The sequence below is a fragment of the Glycine soja genome, chromosome 3 (assembly GCF_004193775.1).
Source record: "Glycine soja cultivar W05 chromosome 3, ASM419377v2, whole genome shotgun sequence".
NCBI classification, from domain to species: domain Eukaryota; kingdom Viridiplantae; phylum Streptophyta; class Magnoliopsida; order Fabales; family Fabaceae; genus Glycine; species Glycine soja.
The window spans coordinates 2,573,398-2,593,335 of NC_041004.1; the positions used below are offsets into that span (position 1 = coordinate 2,573,398).

Here is a 19,938-nt window from a genome sequence, read left to right on the forward strand (position 1 = left end):
TTTAATTTTCACATAAAATTTTATAAATTTTAATTGGAAGATTTTCTCAATCTCGTGTTACATAAGGTATTATAATTCCTAATGTGGCTAACAACATACTTCATGTTGCAATCTAAACTTGCACGTGTACTCTACTAATTTTCTCCTTTGCTATTCTGAATTGTTCTCGTCTATTTTCGTTGTGCTTCTCCTATGATATCTTTTGGGTGACTGATGAGAGTTGATACTTACAAAAGCACTCAAACACTTAAGTCAACAATAGACTTAATATATGACAAATGAGAATGAATAATACGTATTATCTAAAAAATTTAACTCTTTATGTACACATATTGAGTCATATGGTCCATGGGCATTGCCTTTTTAATTAAGGGAATGTTAATGCAAAATTGCATGATAGTAAGTCCTTGATAATGATTGGATTATGTTAAGATAAATTATACTAGGATTCTTTAATCTTCACAAAAATGATAAGTATATATGTATCAAGAAAGTCAACGTCTATTCAGTCCTATTGACCGATAAAGGTCCACTACTCAGTCTTCAATATGACCAAAGGGTACACATGCCCCCAAGCCTAAATTCATTAAGAGGACAAAGCATATTACTATTAGCCAATATCATACAAAGCATCTTCTTTTCTCTAGTATTTAAGAGTGTGTTATGTAATAGCGGGTACTAATGACCATTTGGTCTTTTGGAGGACCAATCATCCATCAAAGGGTACTCATCCATATGCTACTTTGCTCCCTAAGCCAATAAATCCTAAAGGAAATGAAGAATTTTGACGTAATTGTCTTATTCCAAAAGGTTTTCATCCCTTCTTATGAATGTTGTAGTCAAAGGTGTTTGGTTTTCTCTAGGTTTCTCATGTGTTGTATCTGGGGACGAGTTAGGATGTGTTGCTTCATTTTATAGGTATAAGCTACGCTTTTTTTCTAGACCATTAGTCTCACATGATCTAATGTTTGGGAATAGTTACAATATTTGGGCCTCCATAGGCCCAACCTCTATGTATACCCCTTTCTCATCCTTTTCCTTTCACACTTCATTTTCTCAAACTTCATCTTTCTTACTTGTTTATGCTGTCAAGAAGTCAAACACTAGTTTCTTTTTAGGATGTAGTTATTCATTTACTCATTTACATTAATTACTTGTTCATCTATTTATTTCCTGTTTTTCTATTTAATTAAATGTCAACTTTATCATGAAGATTATTTAATTAAATGTCACATTTAATTTTCACACATATTTTAAAATAATTTATAGGTGGTTGAATAAGATACATGTTGTAAACCTCCTGATAAATGTCTTTGATTTCTACAGACAAAAAAGTCCCAATTATTATTTTTATTTCCTTTCCAATAATTTTTTCGGAAATTTTTTATTTAGTCTATGATTATTCTAATTACTTGCTCAGATATGAACATTTGAGTGTTTTATTTTATTTATTTGTTTAAAAATTATTATAATAATTTTAATAATATTATCATAATTTTAACTTTATTTTTGTTACTTAGTGAATTTTATAATTTATGAAAATATTGTGCGTGTGTGTATTTGTAGAAGTAGACGGAAAAAATGTTTCTTAGAACAGATAGACACTTGTAACTTATAGGAAAAACTATATAGTATAAAAATAAAAGAAATAAAAAATACACATATTTTTTAAAACTATTTATGAATAAAATCATAAAAAATTACAATATTCTCAAAAAATAAAAAAAAATCAAATTATGCTATATATACATACATATATATATATATATATATATATACACCATTATCACAAATCGTAATTATTATATGATTGAATTTAAAGGAAAACTAATTTTAGATTGTATTGCTAGGTTACAGCTTAGACTACTAATCCTGTTTCAAAAAATATGTTTTTTTTATACTATTGTGTTGCAGCTATATAGAATAACATTTTTTCTTTTTAAACTTTATTTGTTTAAAAAGGGTGTTATTAAGAGGCCTCAGAAGGTTGAGTTTGTTAATATTGCACATTTTCTTGAGCTTCCAACACCATAAATGTTGCATGGACTATATGTACCATGATCTTGTTGTTATTTCATCTAATATTTAATATATTACCTTGAAATCAAGCTTCTTTGTACAAATTACATGCAAATGCATTTGTTGTATTAACTTGTTTTACAAAATTTGTGCTTTTACTCCAAAATGCAAAATAACAATTCAATCTGTGTAAAACTATTTTGAATAATTGAAATACTTATATATGAGTAATATAATTTACCAATTGAAGACCAAAATTAACCTCATTGTTGAGACTCTATTTCATATTCCGCACTATGAAAATTGTATCTATAATTGACATATTTTTGCCCGTAAATTAAGTATAAATTTTCTTACTTGATTTAAACATAAATTTCATATTTTTAATTCTATATGTTATTTATATCTTTAAGAAAAATGTTTATCTCCACAAATTAAGTATAGATTTTATTACTTGTCTTCTTAAAAATATTATTTTCATATTTTTTACATAATTAACTGGGAGAAGAAGAGGAAAGAAAAATCTCACCTTATAATTTTACATATAAATTTTAGACTTTAAGTTGTACTTATACTTGGTATTTTAAATAAAATAAAATATTCAATGAATTAGTTAAGTGAAAAGACAATAAGAAAGAAATAAACCAAAAAAACATTTATGTTAATCTCATTAGTTATTTTTATTCATATTCTTTCGTAAAAAAATAGTTTATCGGTATTTTTCATATTAAGTAAAACAAAGCATTCAAAAAATTCGTTAAATAAAAAAAGAACTTATATGAGTAAGACGATAATAAATAATCAGTTGCCTATTATTTGATTTTACATATTAATTTTATTTATACTTTCTATTTTAAATAAAATAAAATATTCAATAAATTAATTAAGTGATAAGATAATAAGCAAGAAAGAAAAAAATTATTTACACAATTCTCATTCATTATATTTTATTCATATTCTATATATTATATAACACAAAGTATTTGAAAAATTAGTTAAGCTAAAAAAAAAAAAGCATTTATGTTATCATAATTTAAAAAATAATCAAATATCCCAACACTTTAATATTATATATAAATTATAATATAGTATATTTTGTTTCTAGAAAATTAAATTTTACAATGACATAAAGAAATTACATAACAGAGAAGTTAATAATATTTTTTAAAAGTGATTTAAATTTAAAATAAATAATTATTTTCCTAAAAAAAATTACTCTACTTTTTTCATAGAGAAGTTAATAATCATAATTTCATTGATTCAAATTTCTCTTAATTTTGTAATTAAATATGTATTAAATAGGAAAAAATTTACTCCTCGATAATTAAATATAGTTTTTTTTATTTTCTTTAAAATAATCATTTTTGTCTTTTGTATTTTATATATAATTTCTAACTTTGGTAATAAAGTTTTATTATCATATATTAAGTAATGATATTCTTACTTGCTTTTAAAAATTATCTTTATATCTTATATTTTTTTTTATCTTTAGTAAAGAAGTTACTCCCCTTAAATTAAGTATAAACTTTATTATTTGGTTTTAAAAAAAAATCATCTTTAAGATAGTACTTAATTTCAAGGGAAATAATTTCTGATAAGACTTTATTTATCCTTAGTTGAATTTTAGATTAGTCAAGACTCATTTCCTATGATGAATTGAAGGATTAAGACAAAAAAAAAAGTCACATTAATATTTTATATTTGAATATATAATTTTTATCTTTAGTTGAAATATTCCTCCCCATAAATTAAGTATAGATTTTCTTTCTTTCTTTAAAAATAAATTTCATATTTGTTATTTTATGTTATTTTTATGTTTAAGAAATATGTTCATCTCCATAAATTAAGTATAAATTTTGTTATTTGTCTTCTTAAAAATATCATTTTCATATTTTTTTACATAATTCAATGGGAGAAGAAGAGGAAAGAAAAATTTCACCTCATAATTTTACATATAAATTTTAGACATTAAATTGTACTTATACTTGATATTTCAAATAAAATATTTAATGAATTAGTTAAGTGAAAAAAAAATAAACAAGAAATAAACCAAAAAAACATTTACATTAATCTCATTGTTATATTTTATTCATATTCTACCTGAAACATCACAATGCTAGTGATTATGTTGGATGGAGGTGAGGGGGTAGGAGCCATTTTATTTAATGAAAATTGTCTAGTAGCAGTAGTGAAACACAAATGGATCCTCTTCAATGACGTTAATTACTACTACAAATAATTGTAACTTTTTATTATATTGTATTTTTTAGGACAATTGACTTATATTATTTCCATACGAAAAAAAATCAGCAATACAAGTTGGAACATGACTAAAATAACGGGGATCAACTTGAGAATTCAAAGCTCGAGCAAGAGAATGAGTCACAGAGTTCGCTTGTCTCCCTACAAAACAAACACAAAAGTTTGGTAAATCACGTAGCATAGTACGACAGTTGGATAAGATCGCACCATATTTCGATTTATCTGAGCGATAGTTATATACTTCTTTCTCCACTTGAAGGCAATCAGATTCAAGAATGATATCATCAATCTGCAGATCTTTGGGTCATTGTAAGGCTACCAACATGGCTAGGGCCTTCCTTTCATGAATCAACAGTTTAAATGGGGAAGTGTGAGATGAAGCCATGACAAATTGACCTCTATTATCCCTGATAAAACAACAAACTTAAAAGAATTTTCCACTTGGACAAAAGCAGTGCTAATATTGCATTTTAGAGTCCCTAGAGGAGGAGGTTCCCACCTTACTACCATCAGATTTAAAGTGGGTCTTAAGTATGCCTTCTCAATCACTCGAGCTTTTCTCCAATTGTCAAAAAACTCCTGAGCTTGATGCACCTTAGGCTCAGCAGGCTATCACTTACAACAATTCTATTTTACGTACAGGTTTAGTGTGACATGCTAGGCTAAGCATGCAGGAAATTATGCAGAAATAACAGCGCATCGCATTTGACCCTATTTAATTTATGTTTATTGTTCATTATGAAGTATTCTCCTCTATGCATTAATGCTTGCTTTGACTTGATCACCCTTTTCTTGATGTTGTGTTTTGAATTGTCAATGAAAAATGTTTTTGAACTTGGAAATAAAGAGGAATACTTAATGGGTTTTGTATCTAGAGATAGAACAAATCTTGTTAGTCATCTTTAACTCTTGTTCTTTATGCAAGTCACTTAGGTAGATTTGTCATGGGGCTTAGATTCTTTCATTAGAGGGATTGAAGCTTGAGTATTTTTGTGAGTTGATGATTATAATTGGACATTGAACTAGATTAGTGACCTATTTTAGCATGAGGAGGTGGTTTAGTGAAGTCAGTCCTAACTCTTTTATTCTTTATTATTTTACCTCTTTTTATCGTACTCAAGTGTTCATAAAAATTATCCAAAAATATTTTCTTATTCTTTTGCTCTTGAATTTTATAATTGTTTCATTTCTTACTATTTATATTGTTACAATCAAATTATAATTGTTGTTTCTGAAAAACATAGTTAGTAAATATTGTTATTTGTTTTTTTTTTAAGTATTACGCGAGTCCTTGAGAATATGAGAGTGACAACAACGAAAGAGTGAAAATTTGAGATAATGAGAGAATTTCAAAATGAGTCAGTACCCAAGGTTTAGAAATATTAAAAAAGAACTAACATCATTTTTATTTAAAAACTGATGTTATCTAATTATTTGAAAAATTAGTTTTCAAAAATTGATGTTAACTAATTACCCACAACATAATTTGTTAAAAATATTTATAGAACATAATATATAATAGATATGTAAAAAGGATTTATAATGCAAATAGATCTAAGATTGATGAAGAGAAAAAGAACATGGTGTATTTGTATAATTTTGAAAACCGACTATGTGTCCCCTGCATCCTCTACAAACAAATGCTGATCATGTCTTATACTAATTAATGCTCAACACGTAGCCATGCATGATGCATCCACTAATTAACTTTGAAGAAGAAAAAATGGAGATCAAATAATTCCGTCGAATTAAAGAATTGTGACTGACTCTAACATTTAGACTATGATAAAAAAGAAAACTTTTTTCAGTGGAAAGTTTTATAATAGAAAGTGAGAGCTAATTAACTTTGTGTTTTATGTAAACTAGCAAGTATTTGGTAGAATGTATAAGCTTATATATAAATATATGTGAACTGTAAACTATAAACTATGTCGGGAAATAAATATCTAATGTGGGTTAGTCATAATTTCTAAGAATATTAGTCACTACTTTTAGAATAAGTTACTTCGTATTAATATTATATTTAGAAAAAAATGTGAACTATAAAAAATACAAATATAAAAAATATCTAGACATTATTTTATGTTAATATATAAATACACAAATTATAATATAAACATGAAAACATTTTAATTTTTGAAAAACATAAAAAATTAATTGATGTAATATTATTATAATGAAGACTTGCAAATTAGTATTTTATGATACTTGTTGTTTCACATATTAATTTAATGAAACAAAAGAAATTCAATTTGTTTGCATAACTAATTTGTTCCTCTCTTGATAACCAAACAAAAATTGTTACTCCCTTCACACTAAAAAAAATTATCATCAGTTATTTTATAAACACAAAAAATAATATATAAACAAAAAAGAATGATAATTTATAAAATTAATCTTATATCATCTTTATTTCATTTATAGATTTTGTTGTTCATTATTAATGTTATAAGAGATATAATTAAGTGGAACAAAAGAAGAAGAAAAACATTTTGAGATTTTGAGAAAAAAATCACCTATTTGATATATAGTTTTAAGTAACCAACTAGTTTGGTAAAAAAATCTTATATTTGAAAAAAATAAAGTGTTAACGGTTTATTATTTAGTTTAAAAATTTTAAGATATTGATTTATTTAAAACTAGATGTATTTTTACCAATTTATTTAGAGAAAAATTTGTTAGAAGGAGCACTTTCGTTCTTTTAATTATGTAAAATTAATCCACATCAAAAGAACAACTAATAAATTATTTTCCACCACGAGTGTATCAGTTGGTTATTAGTTCTTCTTCTTCTTCTTCTTTTTTACAAGATATTGTGGCCATATTTTGTTCTAGTTTCTAGTTGTGTTTTTGGTAGACTTTTGGTTCTCTAATATTTATATCTCCTACTGATATAAATATATCATAACCAATGTCCTACTGGCTTCATATATTTCTGTATAGGGTATCTTTGGTACTTTCTTTAAATACAATATCTTTGTTACCTTTCTTTAAATACAATATCTTTCCTTAGCCGACAAAAAAAAAAAACTAAAAAATGCAAGTCAATGATTTTGTAAAAAAAATTAAAATTTGAAGTTATTGATACACACTATTTGGTATATGTTTTAGTTGTTTTTTCATAAAAGAAAATGCTTCTGTAAGGGTGTCAATAATTGATAGTACTTTAATTAAAATAAGTGAAAAGATTTAATAGTGCATAAAAGGTAGCAAAAAGAATGCAATTTTCTATAAGTCAACAAGTTTATCAATGGAAAATCCAATGAATTTATCCAGTTGTAATAAAAAAATAAAATATATTTTTGCACTCTTGAAATATTTCAAAATGTTAGCTTTAATTCTTAATTATAAAAAATAATATATTTTTAATTTCTACATTTATAAAAAAAAAGGTGATGTGATTTCAGTCACCCAGAGTGACCAGAAACATATTTTTAAAAAAATATAGGGATTAAAACCTTATTTTTAAATATTTAAAAAAATAAAATAAAAATTATCAAAAAATCACTAGGATTGGATGAATTAAAAAATTAAATAAATAGATAACAATCTATCTATTCTCATTTTCAAATTTAATGGATCATCCAATTAACACTATAGAATAATACAAGTTAAACATAATTTTTTTTATATTTCAATTTTCTTTAAATTTATTTAAAAAAATATTTTTCCATATATTATTTTTTTAGTACTTATTCATAGGAGTCTCTATCAGATGGAATAATTCATGTACTTGAATTGACCAAAACCCTTTAATATGAATTTTGTTATTATTTGTGTAGAAGTCAAATCTATATTTCAAATAAATAAGAAAGTGTTAATAACCGTTATTTTATTTTAAAAAGTTTTAGGTATTAATTTGATAAAATAAAAAAATATTTCTTAAATGTTAATTTTAGAAAGAATAGTCCAAACGAACACTTTCGGTTCTTTAGTCATGTAGATTAATTTACCACAATGACAACTCACAAATTTATTCTGTGGATTTCATACATAAATTAAAACTCCGGAAGAAAAAAAATTTTATATGGCAATGATAATTGATATGCAGAACTAGAACTATTAATTAGTGTTATTGACCTAAGTTTTAGCCCATGTTTGCAAATTGTATGAGTTTGCTCAATTTCACAAATAATACTATAGTTTTTTATATCTTTTATTGTTGTGATTAGTAACAAAAGATAAAAAAGCTATAGATTAAGGTTCTTCAAAATAAATTGAATAAGTGGATATTGAGAATTTCTTTAAACTCTTCGCATTATATAATTTTATTGAATGTGGATATATCCACATCGGTGGAAAACCACATTTTACATCAGTGGTCAACCGATGTTGAATAGGATGTTGTTGAAAGTTAGAAGTTTTAACATCAATCCCCAAATCATTGTTGTAGAAAGATAACATTTTCTACAATAGTGCTTTCCTGACCACCGATGTAGATATTAGATCTTCTACATCGGTGTTATCTTAGTGAATGATGTAAAGTAGCACATTTCCATATCGGTGCTCAGTTAAGGAACGATGTAGAAATTAGGTCTTCTACATCGGTGTTATCTTAGTGAACGATGTAAAATAGTGCATTTTCACATCGGTGCTCAGTTAGGGAACGATGCACAAATTAGACCTTCTACATCGGTGTTATCTTAGTGAACGATATAAAATAGCGCTTTTCCACGTGGGTGCTCAGTTAATAAACGATGTAGAAATTAGACCTTTTACATCGGTGTTATCTTAATGAACAATGTAAAATAGCGCTTTTCCACACCACTGCTCAGTTAAGAAAACGATGTTAAATATTTAATAATCTACAATTAAAAATTGATTAATTAATGATCATTTTTAATATCATCAATATTGCTAATAACCAATAATTCAGTATTTATAATATGAAAACCAGTATTTATAATTACAATATTATTAATACTGTAATTAATATTAATGGTAAAATTTATTTAATAAATAAATATTTAAATGATAGATTAAATAAAAATAAAATATTTAAGTATTATTTATATTTAATCTATCATTTAAATATTAATTATTAAATTAAAATTTAATATTAACTACAATAGAATTTCATGTCATTCCCCATATACCAATTGATATATTATCAGTAAATTGCTAACTACTTACTTGAATATTAATATAATCTTAAGGATCATCAATGTACTCTCGCATCTTTAAATGAAAAGTAAAAGAAAAGTAATTAAGTAAAAGTAAAACTATCTAGTGGACAAAGGACAATGCTGTTCTAATTACCACATTGGAACCAAGTGGACAAAGGAGCAATCAGAGTCCAACCTGCACCAAATAGTTCACACATGAATCTAAGCACACATCTTGTGATTCAAGCCTTCAATGTAAGAATCACAGGCATAAGTTTCCAAGCCTATAAATCACAGGCAAATAGTTCACACATCAATCTAAGCACACATCTTGATGTTGAAGTATCAGAGATAAAAGCAGCAGAGTATTATGTCATGATGTTCAGTTGTTTGGATTGACTCCAGAATTGCAAGTGAAAAGTAATTTGTATGTGGAAATAAAATTTAGAGTAAAGTATACAAATTTAGAGTAAAGTATTGGGAAAAAATAAACTTGACCCCATGTTTATCTCTAATTAACCTAAATTATACCCATTAATTATTGTGCTGCAAACTAGACCAAAAAATCGTAAGAATAAAAAAAGTTAAAAAGGATATACAATGCAAGCATATGTAGATTGAGAAAGAAGAAAAAGAAAACAGTGTATTTGTACATCTTTCAAACCGAACAGCTAGCTAAAGGTTTGGAAATAAAATTTAGAGTAAAATATATAAATACTTACTGAGATTTCGTTAAATTTCTCTTGATACTCCTTATTTTAATTTTATTTTTAAAAAAATATAAATTTGTTAAGATTTCGTATATTAAACATGTTTAATTTTATTATTTATTTATATTGAAGATACATAATATATATATATATATATATATATATATAAAGCCATTATGAACCATCAAATTTTCAGCTAAAGAAAAATTAAAGTTGACCAACGTGGTCTAGTTTCACATTCTAGCCTATGCGCTGTCCAATTTGCCTCGTACCTCTAGAAATAATTGCACCAATTATCTCTATGCATTTTATTTAAGTATGCAACAAAGGCATACGTCACTTTGTTTGCGCAATGTGAATCCCATGTATTTTCTTATTCTTTAATTTTTGGAATTGATTATTATTATTCTTATTTAATATAGTAAGACTTGAATCAGATGATTTAATTAAGAAGACTTTCATTAATTAAAATGTTTATCAAAGGAAGGTTAGTTACATGTTCACACACATAAAATAATATGTGTATGCTTACTTCGAAAAGAAAAGATTTTTTTTGAGAACTTAACTTTTAAAACCTTTCTAAACATCTTTGGTCAAACTCTTGCGAATTATTGAGAATTCTTTTAGGAACTTCAAATTGTATCATCTGTTTTAAAAAAGAGAAATCATTATGTTCATTTTATAAAATTCAGTTGTAATTAAGAGATTGTTTGTATCTTGGAGTGTGAGAAACTCGAACACAAGGGTAAGGGATTCCAAGACGTATTCAAAGATCGTAAAGGATTTACAAAAATAGTGAAAAATCTCAAGTGAGTTACCTGAGGACTGGACGTAGACACGGAAAATGACTGAACCAGTATAAACCAAGTTTGTAATTTTTTATTTCCTTATCTCGTTTATTTTATTGCAATTTACTTTGTCTTTACACATTGAAAGGACATTGTTAAATTGACTATTCTTTTTTCTTCTACATTCTGAATCTATCACATATCATTTAGAAGGGATTAAAACTTGTTAATCGAAATTTTTTTAAGACTTAATTCATCCTCCCCCCTCCTTTTAAGTTATTGAAGCCATGTATTCAAAAAAAAATTATTTTGAAATATTTTTATGTTAATATATAAATACATAAATTATAATACAAACATGAAAACTTTTGAAAACAATAAAAAAAATTAATTAATGTAATATTATTATAATGAAGACTTGCAAATTAGTATATATTTTATGATACTTGTTGCTTCACATATTAATTTAATGAAACAAAAGAAATTCAATTTGTTTGCATAACCAATTTGTTCCTCTCTTGATAAACAAAGAAAATTGTTACTCCCTTCACACTAAAAAAAAACTTATCGTCTTAAATTATTTTACAAACACAAAAATTAATAAATAGACAAAAAAGAATTGATAATTTATAAAATTAACCTTATATAGTCTTTATTTCATTTATAGATTTTACAGTTCATTATTAATGTTATAAAAGATATAATTAAGTGAAGAAAAAGAAGAAAAAAATCATTTTGAGAAATTAAAACGCTCTTGTGAAAAGCCACCATATATTAATGTTCTTAAAATAATTGTGATTATTTTTGTGAAAAGCCACCATATATTAACGTTCTTAAAAATAATTGGATGAATTCATATTAAGAGTTTTTTTAAACTCTTTATATCATATTCCGTGTATTCTTTCTCGATCATTCTCACTTTCACAATTTAATTATGTACCACGTAATAACAACTGGGGAAAAAATTAACAAACGTGATCTCCATTCCCATGTTTATGTTTATCTCTAATCCAGATTATACCCATTATTGTGCAACAAACTAGACCTATAAAGTCATAAGAATAAAGAAAGGATTTATAATGCAAACAGATCTAAGACTGATAAAGTGAGATAGACTATGATTAAAAAACTAACATTTTGACTATGATAAAAAAAAAATCTTTCAGTGGAAAGTTTTATAATGAGAGATGAGAACTAATTAACTTTGTGTTTTAGGTAAACTAGCAAGTATTTCCCAGAATGTACAAGCTTATATATACATATATGTGAATGATAAACTATGTCGGGAAATAATTATCTAACGTGTGTTACTCATAATTTTTAAGATTACTAGTCATTACTTTTGAGATAAGTTACTTCGTATTAATATTATGTTCAAGAAAAAAATGTCAACTATAAAAAATAAAAATGTAAAAAATATCTAGACATTATTTTTTGTTAATATATAAATACAGAAATTATAATATAAACAGGAAAGCGTTTGAATTTTTGAAAACACATAAAAAAATTTAATTAATGTAATATTATTATAATGAAGACTTGCAAATTAGTATTTTATGATACATGTTGCTTCACATATTAATTTAGTGAAACAAAAGAAATTTAATTTGTTTGCATAACTAATTTGTTATTCTCTTAGTAAACAAAAAATATTGTTACTCCTTTCACACTAAAAAAATTATCGTCTTAAAGTTATTTTACAAACACAAAAATTAATAAATAGACAAAAAAGAATGAGAATTTATAAAATTAACCTTATATAATCTTTATTTCATTTATAGATTTTATTTTTCATTATTTATGTTATAAGAAATATAATTAAGTGGAAAAAACGAAAAAAAATCATTTTGAGATTTCTTTTTGAAATTTTGAGAAAAAAAATCACCTAATTGATATATAGATTTACATGACCACGTAGTTGGTAAAAAAATCATCTATTTGAAAAAAAATAAAGTGTTAATTGTTTATTATTTAGTTTAAAAAGTTTAAGATATTGATTTATTTAAAACTAAATGTATTTTTACCAATTTATTTAGAGAGAAAAATTGCTAGAAGGAACACTTTCGTTCTTTTAATTATGTAAAATTAATCCACATCAAAAGAACAACTAATAAATTCGTTTCCACTACGCGTGTATCAGTTGGATATTAGTTCTTCTTATTCTTCTTCTTTACAAGATATTGTGGCCATATTTTGTTCTAGTTTCTAGTTGTGTTTTTGGTAGACTTTTGGTTCTCTAATATTTATATCTCTGACTGATATAAATATATCATAATCAATGTCCTACTGGCTTCATATATTTATGTATAGGGTATCTTTGGCACCTTTCTTTAAATACAATATCTTTCCTTAGCCGACAAAAAAAAAAACTAAAAAAATGCAAGTGAATGATTTTGTAAAAATAAATTAAAATTTGAAGTTATGGATACACACTATTTGGTATATGTTTTAGTTGTTTTTTCATAAAAGAAAACGTTTCTGTAAGGGTGCATAAAAGGTGGCGAAAAGAATGCAAGTTTCTATAAGTCAACAAGTTTATCAATGGAAAATCCAATGAATTTATCCGGTTGTAATAAAAAATAAAAAATATTTTTACACTCTTAAAATATTTCACAATGCTAGTTTTAATTCTTAATTATAAAAAATAATATATTTTTAATTTCTACATTTTTAAAAAAAAAAGTGATGTGATTTTAATCAGTTGGCTGGAGAGACTAGAAACATATGTTTATGTAAAAATATAGGGATTAAAACATTATTTTCAAATATTAAAAAAATAAAAATATATTTTTATAAAAAATCACTTGGATAGGATTGCATGATTTAAAAAATTAAATAAATAGATAAGAATCTTTCTATTCTCATTTTCAAATTTAATGGATCATCCATTAACACTAGAAAAAACCAGTTAAACATAATTTTTTAATATTTCAATTTCCTTTAAATTTATTAAAAAATATTTTTTTTCATATATTAATTTTTAGCACTTATTCATAGGAGTCTCTATGGGATCGAATAATTCATTTACTTGAACTGATCAAAACCCTTTAATATGAATTTTGTTGCTATTTTCGGTGGAAGCCAAAACTATATTTGAAATAAATAAGAAAATGTTAACCGTTATTTAATTTTAAAAAGTTTTAGGTATTAATTTGATGAAATAAAAAATATTTTTTAAATGTTAATTTTAGAAAGAATAGTCTAGAAAAACACTTTCGTTCGTTAGTCATGTAGATTAATTAACCTCAATGACAACTCACAAATTTATTCTGTGGATTTCATACATAAATTAAAACTCCGGAAGAAAAAAAATTTATGTGCCAATGATAATTGATATGCAGAACTAGAACGATTAATTAGTGTTATTGACACAAGTTTTAGCTCATGTTTGCAATCTGTATGAGTTCGCTCAATTTCATAAATAATACTATAGTTTTTTATATTGCTGATTGTTGTGATTAGTAACAAAAGATAAAAGACTATATGTTAAGGTTCTTCAAAATAAATTGAATAAGTGAATATTGAGAAAACTCTTCACATTATATTCTGTGTATTCTTTCTTAAACATTCTCACTTTCACAATTTAAGTACCACACAAAAAATTGGAGAAAAAAACAAACTTGAACCATGCATATGTTTATCTCTAATTAAAACAAATTATGCCCATTAATTATTGTGCTGCAAACTAGACCAAAGCCGGCTTTATGAACCATCAAATTTTCAGCCAAAGAAAAATTAAAGTTGACCATCAAATTTTCACATTCTAGCCTATGGGCTGTCCAATTTGCCTGGTACCTCTAGAAATAATTGCACCAATTGTCTCCATGCATTTTATTTAAGTATGCAACAAAGGCATACGTCACTTTGTTTGCGCAATGTGAAAACAAAGGCATATATGTCACTTTGGATCCCATGTATATAAAAGTTGTTTGTTCATAAACATGGATCCATAACTTGTGGATCCCATGTATTTAATATAGTAAGACCTGAATAAGATGATTTAATTAAGAAGACTTGGATTAATTAAAATGTTTATCCAAAGAAGGTTAGTTACATGTTCAGACGCATAAAACAATAATTAACTAGAAATATTGTAGTATGATTTAACAGATATTTAAAAATTTGATCCAATCATCTATATAAGAGGAAGGAGTGGTGTCCGATATAATCACACCAACCAAAGCCACAAAAGAAAAGCAGTAGCAACAGCCCATATAAAATATAATGGCCGAAACCTGCGACTCCAACAATAAAGTGATCCGTGAATACCACCATGATGCTTCCTTTATGTCAAGGTGTGACATCTTTACTGATGTTACCGAGTACCAACTGTGTCTGGCATATGCCGGAGAATCTGGTAAAGGAAAGTTCGAACCTAAGTGGGACACAGACAATGTCACTCCCCAACTTATCGAGCAGTTCAAGCTAAATTGTGATGCCTCGGGTCTGCCAGTCAAAGTATTTGTCAGCATCGGAGGAGATGACCCCTTCAAAGTTGCTGCTGGTGGTGCCGATGATTGGGTTCTCAATGCCACAACCACACTCCACCACATGATCAACGAGTACCACATCGATGGAATCGATGTTAACTACACCACAATCCAGTGCAACCAAACATTGTTTGTTAACTGCATTAAGGGTCTCATAAAGGGCCTAAGGGAAGCTCTATGCACCACTGGGTTTGTGGCTTCCTTAGCTCCAGATGCTGCCACCAATGAGACTTTCTACTTGCCCTTGTACCGATCTATTGATAATTCTTGGATTGGAACTGTTGTGTTTCAGTGCTTCGTTGATTTCGAACCTCTAGATCCTAACAGACCAGTTGAAAGCTTGGTGCGCCAGGTTGAGAAGATAGTGGGAGAGTATGATTATTATGACTCTAAGATCTTGCTTGGCTACAGCGCCATTAAGGAGGATTGGAATAAAGTTTCACCACCCCTCTTCTTTCTTGCTCTCAATCGCCTAGTGCATTCTTGGCCTAGGGTTAAGGGCGCATCTGTCAAGGTTATTAGTGACACCTATGCCTTCATTCCCCCAACGTGGATCCCTAAACTCCTGTCTTTGGCCGTCTCCGATGCTGGAAAATATCCTTAATTGAAGATCCATAATTATTAAGTTCTATCTATGGAATAAGACCCATGCTATATCTATTAATTCTATGTGTGTGTTCCTTCTGCCTATATCTATATATGTTGTGCGTGCATTTGAAAAAACAATGCATGGCATGCATATTTGTGCTTGTTAATGCCTACGTGCATCTTTGTCTCATCAATAAAATATATTATATGTCTTTGTGCTTCATTTGCTTTCGATTATTGTATATATGCATCAATAAAATATATTATCAGCTAAATTAATCATTTTTTTTTAATCGTTGCTGCTGCTCGTTGTTAGGTTTCTTTCGGCGCTTTTGAATGCAAAGGAACACCACAGCATGTGGATAAGACCAAGAGATAACGATGGTGCTTTAATAAAATCCGTCGCAAGTCTTATGACCATCACACATTCTAAGGCGGTTTTCAATAACCGTCTTAGAATGTGCATCGCACAAGGCTTTTTTAGTACAATAACCGTAGTAGAACGCGTGTCATAAAATAACATTTTTCTAGTAGTGATTTCTATTTTTCTGAGTATTACGCGAGTGCTATGAATACGAGAGTGGCAACAACGAAATAGTGAAGGTTCGAGAGGATGAGACGGTTTAAAAGTGAGTCAGCACCAGAGGTTTAGAAATATTAAAAAAAATAACTAACATCAATTTTATTTAAAAATCGATGTTATCTACTCATTTTACAAATCAATTTTCAAAAACCGATGTTAACTAATTACTAACAATATTGATTTATTTTTATAAAAAAATGATGTTAACATTGTACTAACAACATCAGTTTTCAAAAAACGATGTGGGTAAAACAATATTTGGGCCTCCATAGGCCCAACCTCTATGCATACCCCTTTCTTGTCTTTCTCCTTCCACACTTCATTTTCTCAAACTTCATCTTTCATGCTGCCAAGAAGCCAAGCACTAGTTTCTTTTTAGGATGTAGTTATTCATTTACTTATTTACTTTAATTGTTTTTTCATCTATTTATTTCCTATTTTCTATTTAATGTCAACTTTATCGTGAAGATTATTCAATTAAATGTCACATTTGTTTTTCACACATGTTTTAAAATAATTTATAGGTGGTTGAGTAAGATATGTGTTGTAAACCTCCTGATAAATGTCTTTTATTCCAACGGATAAAAAAAGTCACAATTATTATTTTTATTTCCTTTCCAATAATTTTTTCAGACATTTTTTATTTATTCCATATTTATTATAATTACATGCTTAAATATGAACATTTGAGTATTTAATTTTATTTATTTGTTTAAAATAATAATAATTTTAATACTATTATCACAATTTTAACTTTATTTATTTTTTACTTAGTGAATTTTATAATCTAGGAAAATATTGTGCATGTGTGTATTTCTAGAAGTAGAAGGGAAAAATGTGTATATATATATATATATATATATATAGAGAGAGAGAGAGAGAGAGAGAGAGAGAGAGAGAGAGAGAGAGACTAGTATTAGAGCCTGTGCAATGCACAGGCAAACTGATTTATTGTAAATTATCACAAATTATAATTATTATGTGATTGAATTTAAAGAAAAACTAATTTTACATTGTATTGCTAGGTTATAGCTGAGACTACTAATCTTGCATCAAAAACATGTTTCTTCGATACTATTGTGTTGCAGCTATATAGAATAACATTTCTTCTTTTAAACTTTATTTGTTTAAAAAAGGTGTTGCTAAGAGGAATGAGGAGATTGAATTTGTTGGTATTGCATATTTTCTTGAGCTTCCAACCCCAGAAATGTTGCATGGACTATAGGTACCATTATCTTGTTGTTATTTCATCTGATATTTAATATATTACCTTGAATTTAAGCTTCTTTATACAAATTACATACAAATGCAGTTTTTGTATTAACTTATTTGACAAAATTAGTGCTTATACTCCAAAAATGAAAAATAATAATTCAATCCGTGTAAAACTATTTTGAATAATTGAATTACTAATACATGAGTAACATAATTTACCAATTGAATACCAAAGTTAACTTGATTATTGAGGATGTATTTCATATTCCGCACTATGAAAATTGTATCTATAGTTGACATATTTTTGCTCATATATTAAGTATAAATTTTCTTACTTGCTTTAAACATAAATTTCATATTTTTAATTCTATATGTTGTTTCTATCTTTAAGAAAAATGTTCATCTCCATAAATTAAGTATAGATTTTGTTACTTGTCTTAAAAATATCATTTTCATATTTTTAGATAATGTACTGGGAGAAGAAGAGAGAAAAACTCCACCTCATAATTTTACATGTAAATTCTAGACATTAATTTGACTTATACTTGGTATTTTAAAGAAAATAAAATATTCAATGAATTAGTTAAGTGAAAAGAAAATAAGCAAAAAATAAACCAAAAAACATTTGCATTAATCTCATTAGTTATATTTTATTAATGTTGACCTGATTGGGTTTTGTTAAAATTGGTGACTCAACACAGGTTGAACAAGTTTTTTAAATGTTTAATTAGTATGATATTTAATTTATATGTATTTTGTTATTATTTTTATATGAAGTAGACTCTTATGAGTCTACGAATTGAATCCATGAGTCGAGTTTTTAGAACTTTGACGAGTTTATGTAAACTGTCGATTGAGTTTGATAACCTTAGTGTCAAGTATATATGTATTTGATAACCTTAGTTGTAAACCTCTTGATAAATGTCTTTGATTCCAACGGATAAAAAAAGTCACATTTATTATTTTTATTTCCTTTCCAATAATTTTTTCTGAAATTTTTTATTTATTCCATGATTATTATAATTTCTTGCTTAAATATGAACATTTGAGTGTTTAATTTTATTTATTTGTTTAAAATAATAATAATAATTTTAATACTATTATCATAATTTTAACTTTATTTGTTTTTTACTTAGTGAATTTTATAATCTATGAAAATATTGTGCATGTGTGTATTTCTAGAAGTAGAAGGGAAAAATGTATACATTTATATATATATATATATATATATATATATATATATATATATATATATATATATATATATATATATATATATATATATATAGACTAGTATTAGAGCCCGTGTAATGCACATGCAAATTGATTTAATGTACATTATCACAACTTATAATTATTATATGATTGAATTTAAAGAAAAACTAATTTTACATTGTATTACTAGGTTGCAATTGAGATTACTAATCTTGCATCAAAAACATGTTTCTTCGATACAATATACTATTGTGTTGCAGCTATATAGAATAACATTTCTTTTTTAAATTTTATTTGTTTAAAAACGGTGTTGCTAAGAGGAATGAAGAGATTGAATTTGTTGGTATTGCATATTTTCTTGAGCTTCCAACCCCAGAAATGTTGCATGGACTATAGGTACCATTATCTTGTTATTTCATCTGATATTTAATATATTACCTTGAATTTAAGCTTCTTTGTACAAATTACATACAAATGCAGTTGTTGTATTAACTTGTTTGACAAAATTTGTGCTTATACTCAAAAAATGCAAAATAACAATTCAAACTGTGTAAAACTATTTTGAATAATTGAAGTACTAATACATGAGTAATATAATTTACCAATTGAAGACCAAAGTTAACCTGATTATTGAGGATGTATTTCATATTTCGCACTATGAAAATTGTATCTATAATTGACATAATTCTGCCCGTAAATTAAGTATAAATTTTCTTACTTGCTTTAAACATAAATTTCATATTTTCATTCTATATGTTGTTTATCTTTAAAAAAGACGTTCATCTCGACAAATTAAGTATAGATTTTGTTACTTGTCTTAAAAATATCATTCTCATATTTTTAGATAATCTACTCGGAGATGAAGAGAAAAGAAAAACTCCACCTCATAATTTTACATATAACTTTTAGACATTAATTTGACTTATAGTTGGTATTTTAAATAAAATAAGATATTCAATGAAT

At 26.2% G+C, this 19,938-nt stretch overlaps 1 protein-coding gene across 1 annotated transcript; it reads left to right on the forward strand.

Annotated features, from left to right (window-relative positions):
- The first annotated feature begins 15,042 nt into the window (after nucleotides 1–15,042).
- LOC114405864 (ruBisCO-associated protein-like) lies at nucleotides 15,043–16,193 on the forward strand. Its single transcript, XM_028368379.1, has one exon. It carries the CDS (start codon nucleotides 15,109–15,111, stop codon nucleotides 15,976–15,978), a length of 870 nt encoding a protein of 289 aa, XP_028224180.1. The 5' UTR covers nucleotides 15,043–15,108; the 3' UTR covers nucleotides 15,979–16,193.
- The last annotated feature ends 3,745 nt before the right edge of the window (nucleotides 16,194–19,938 follow it).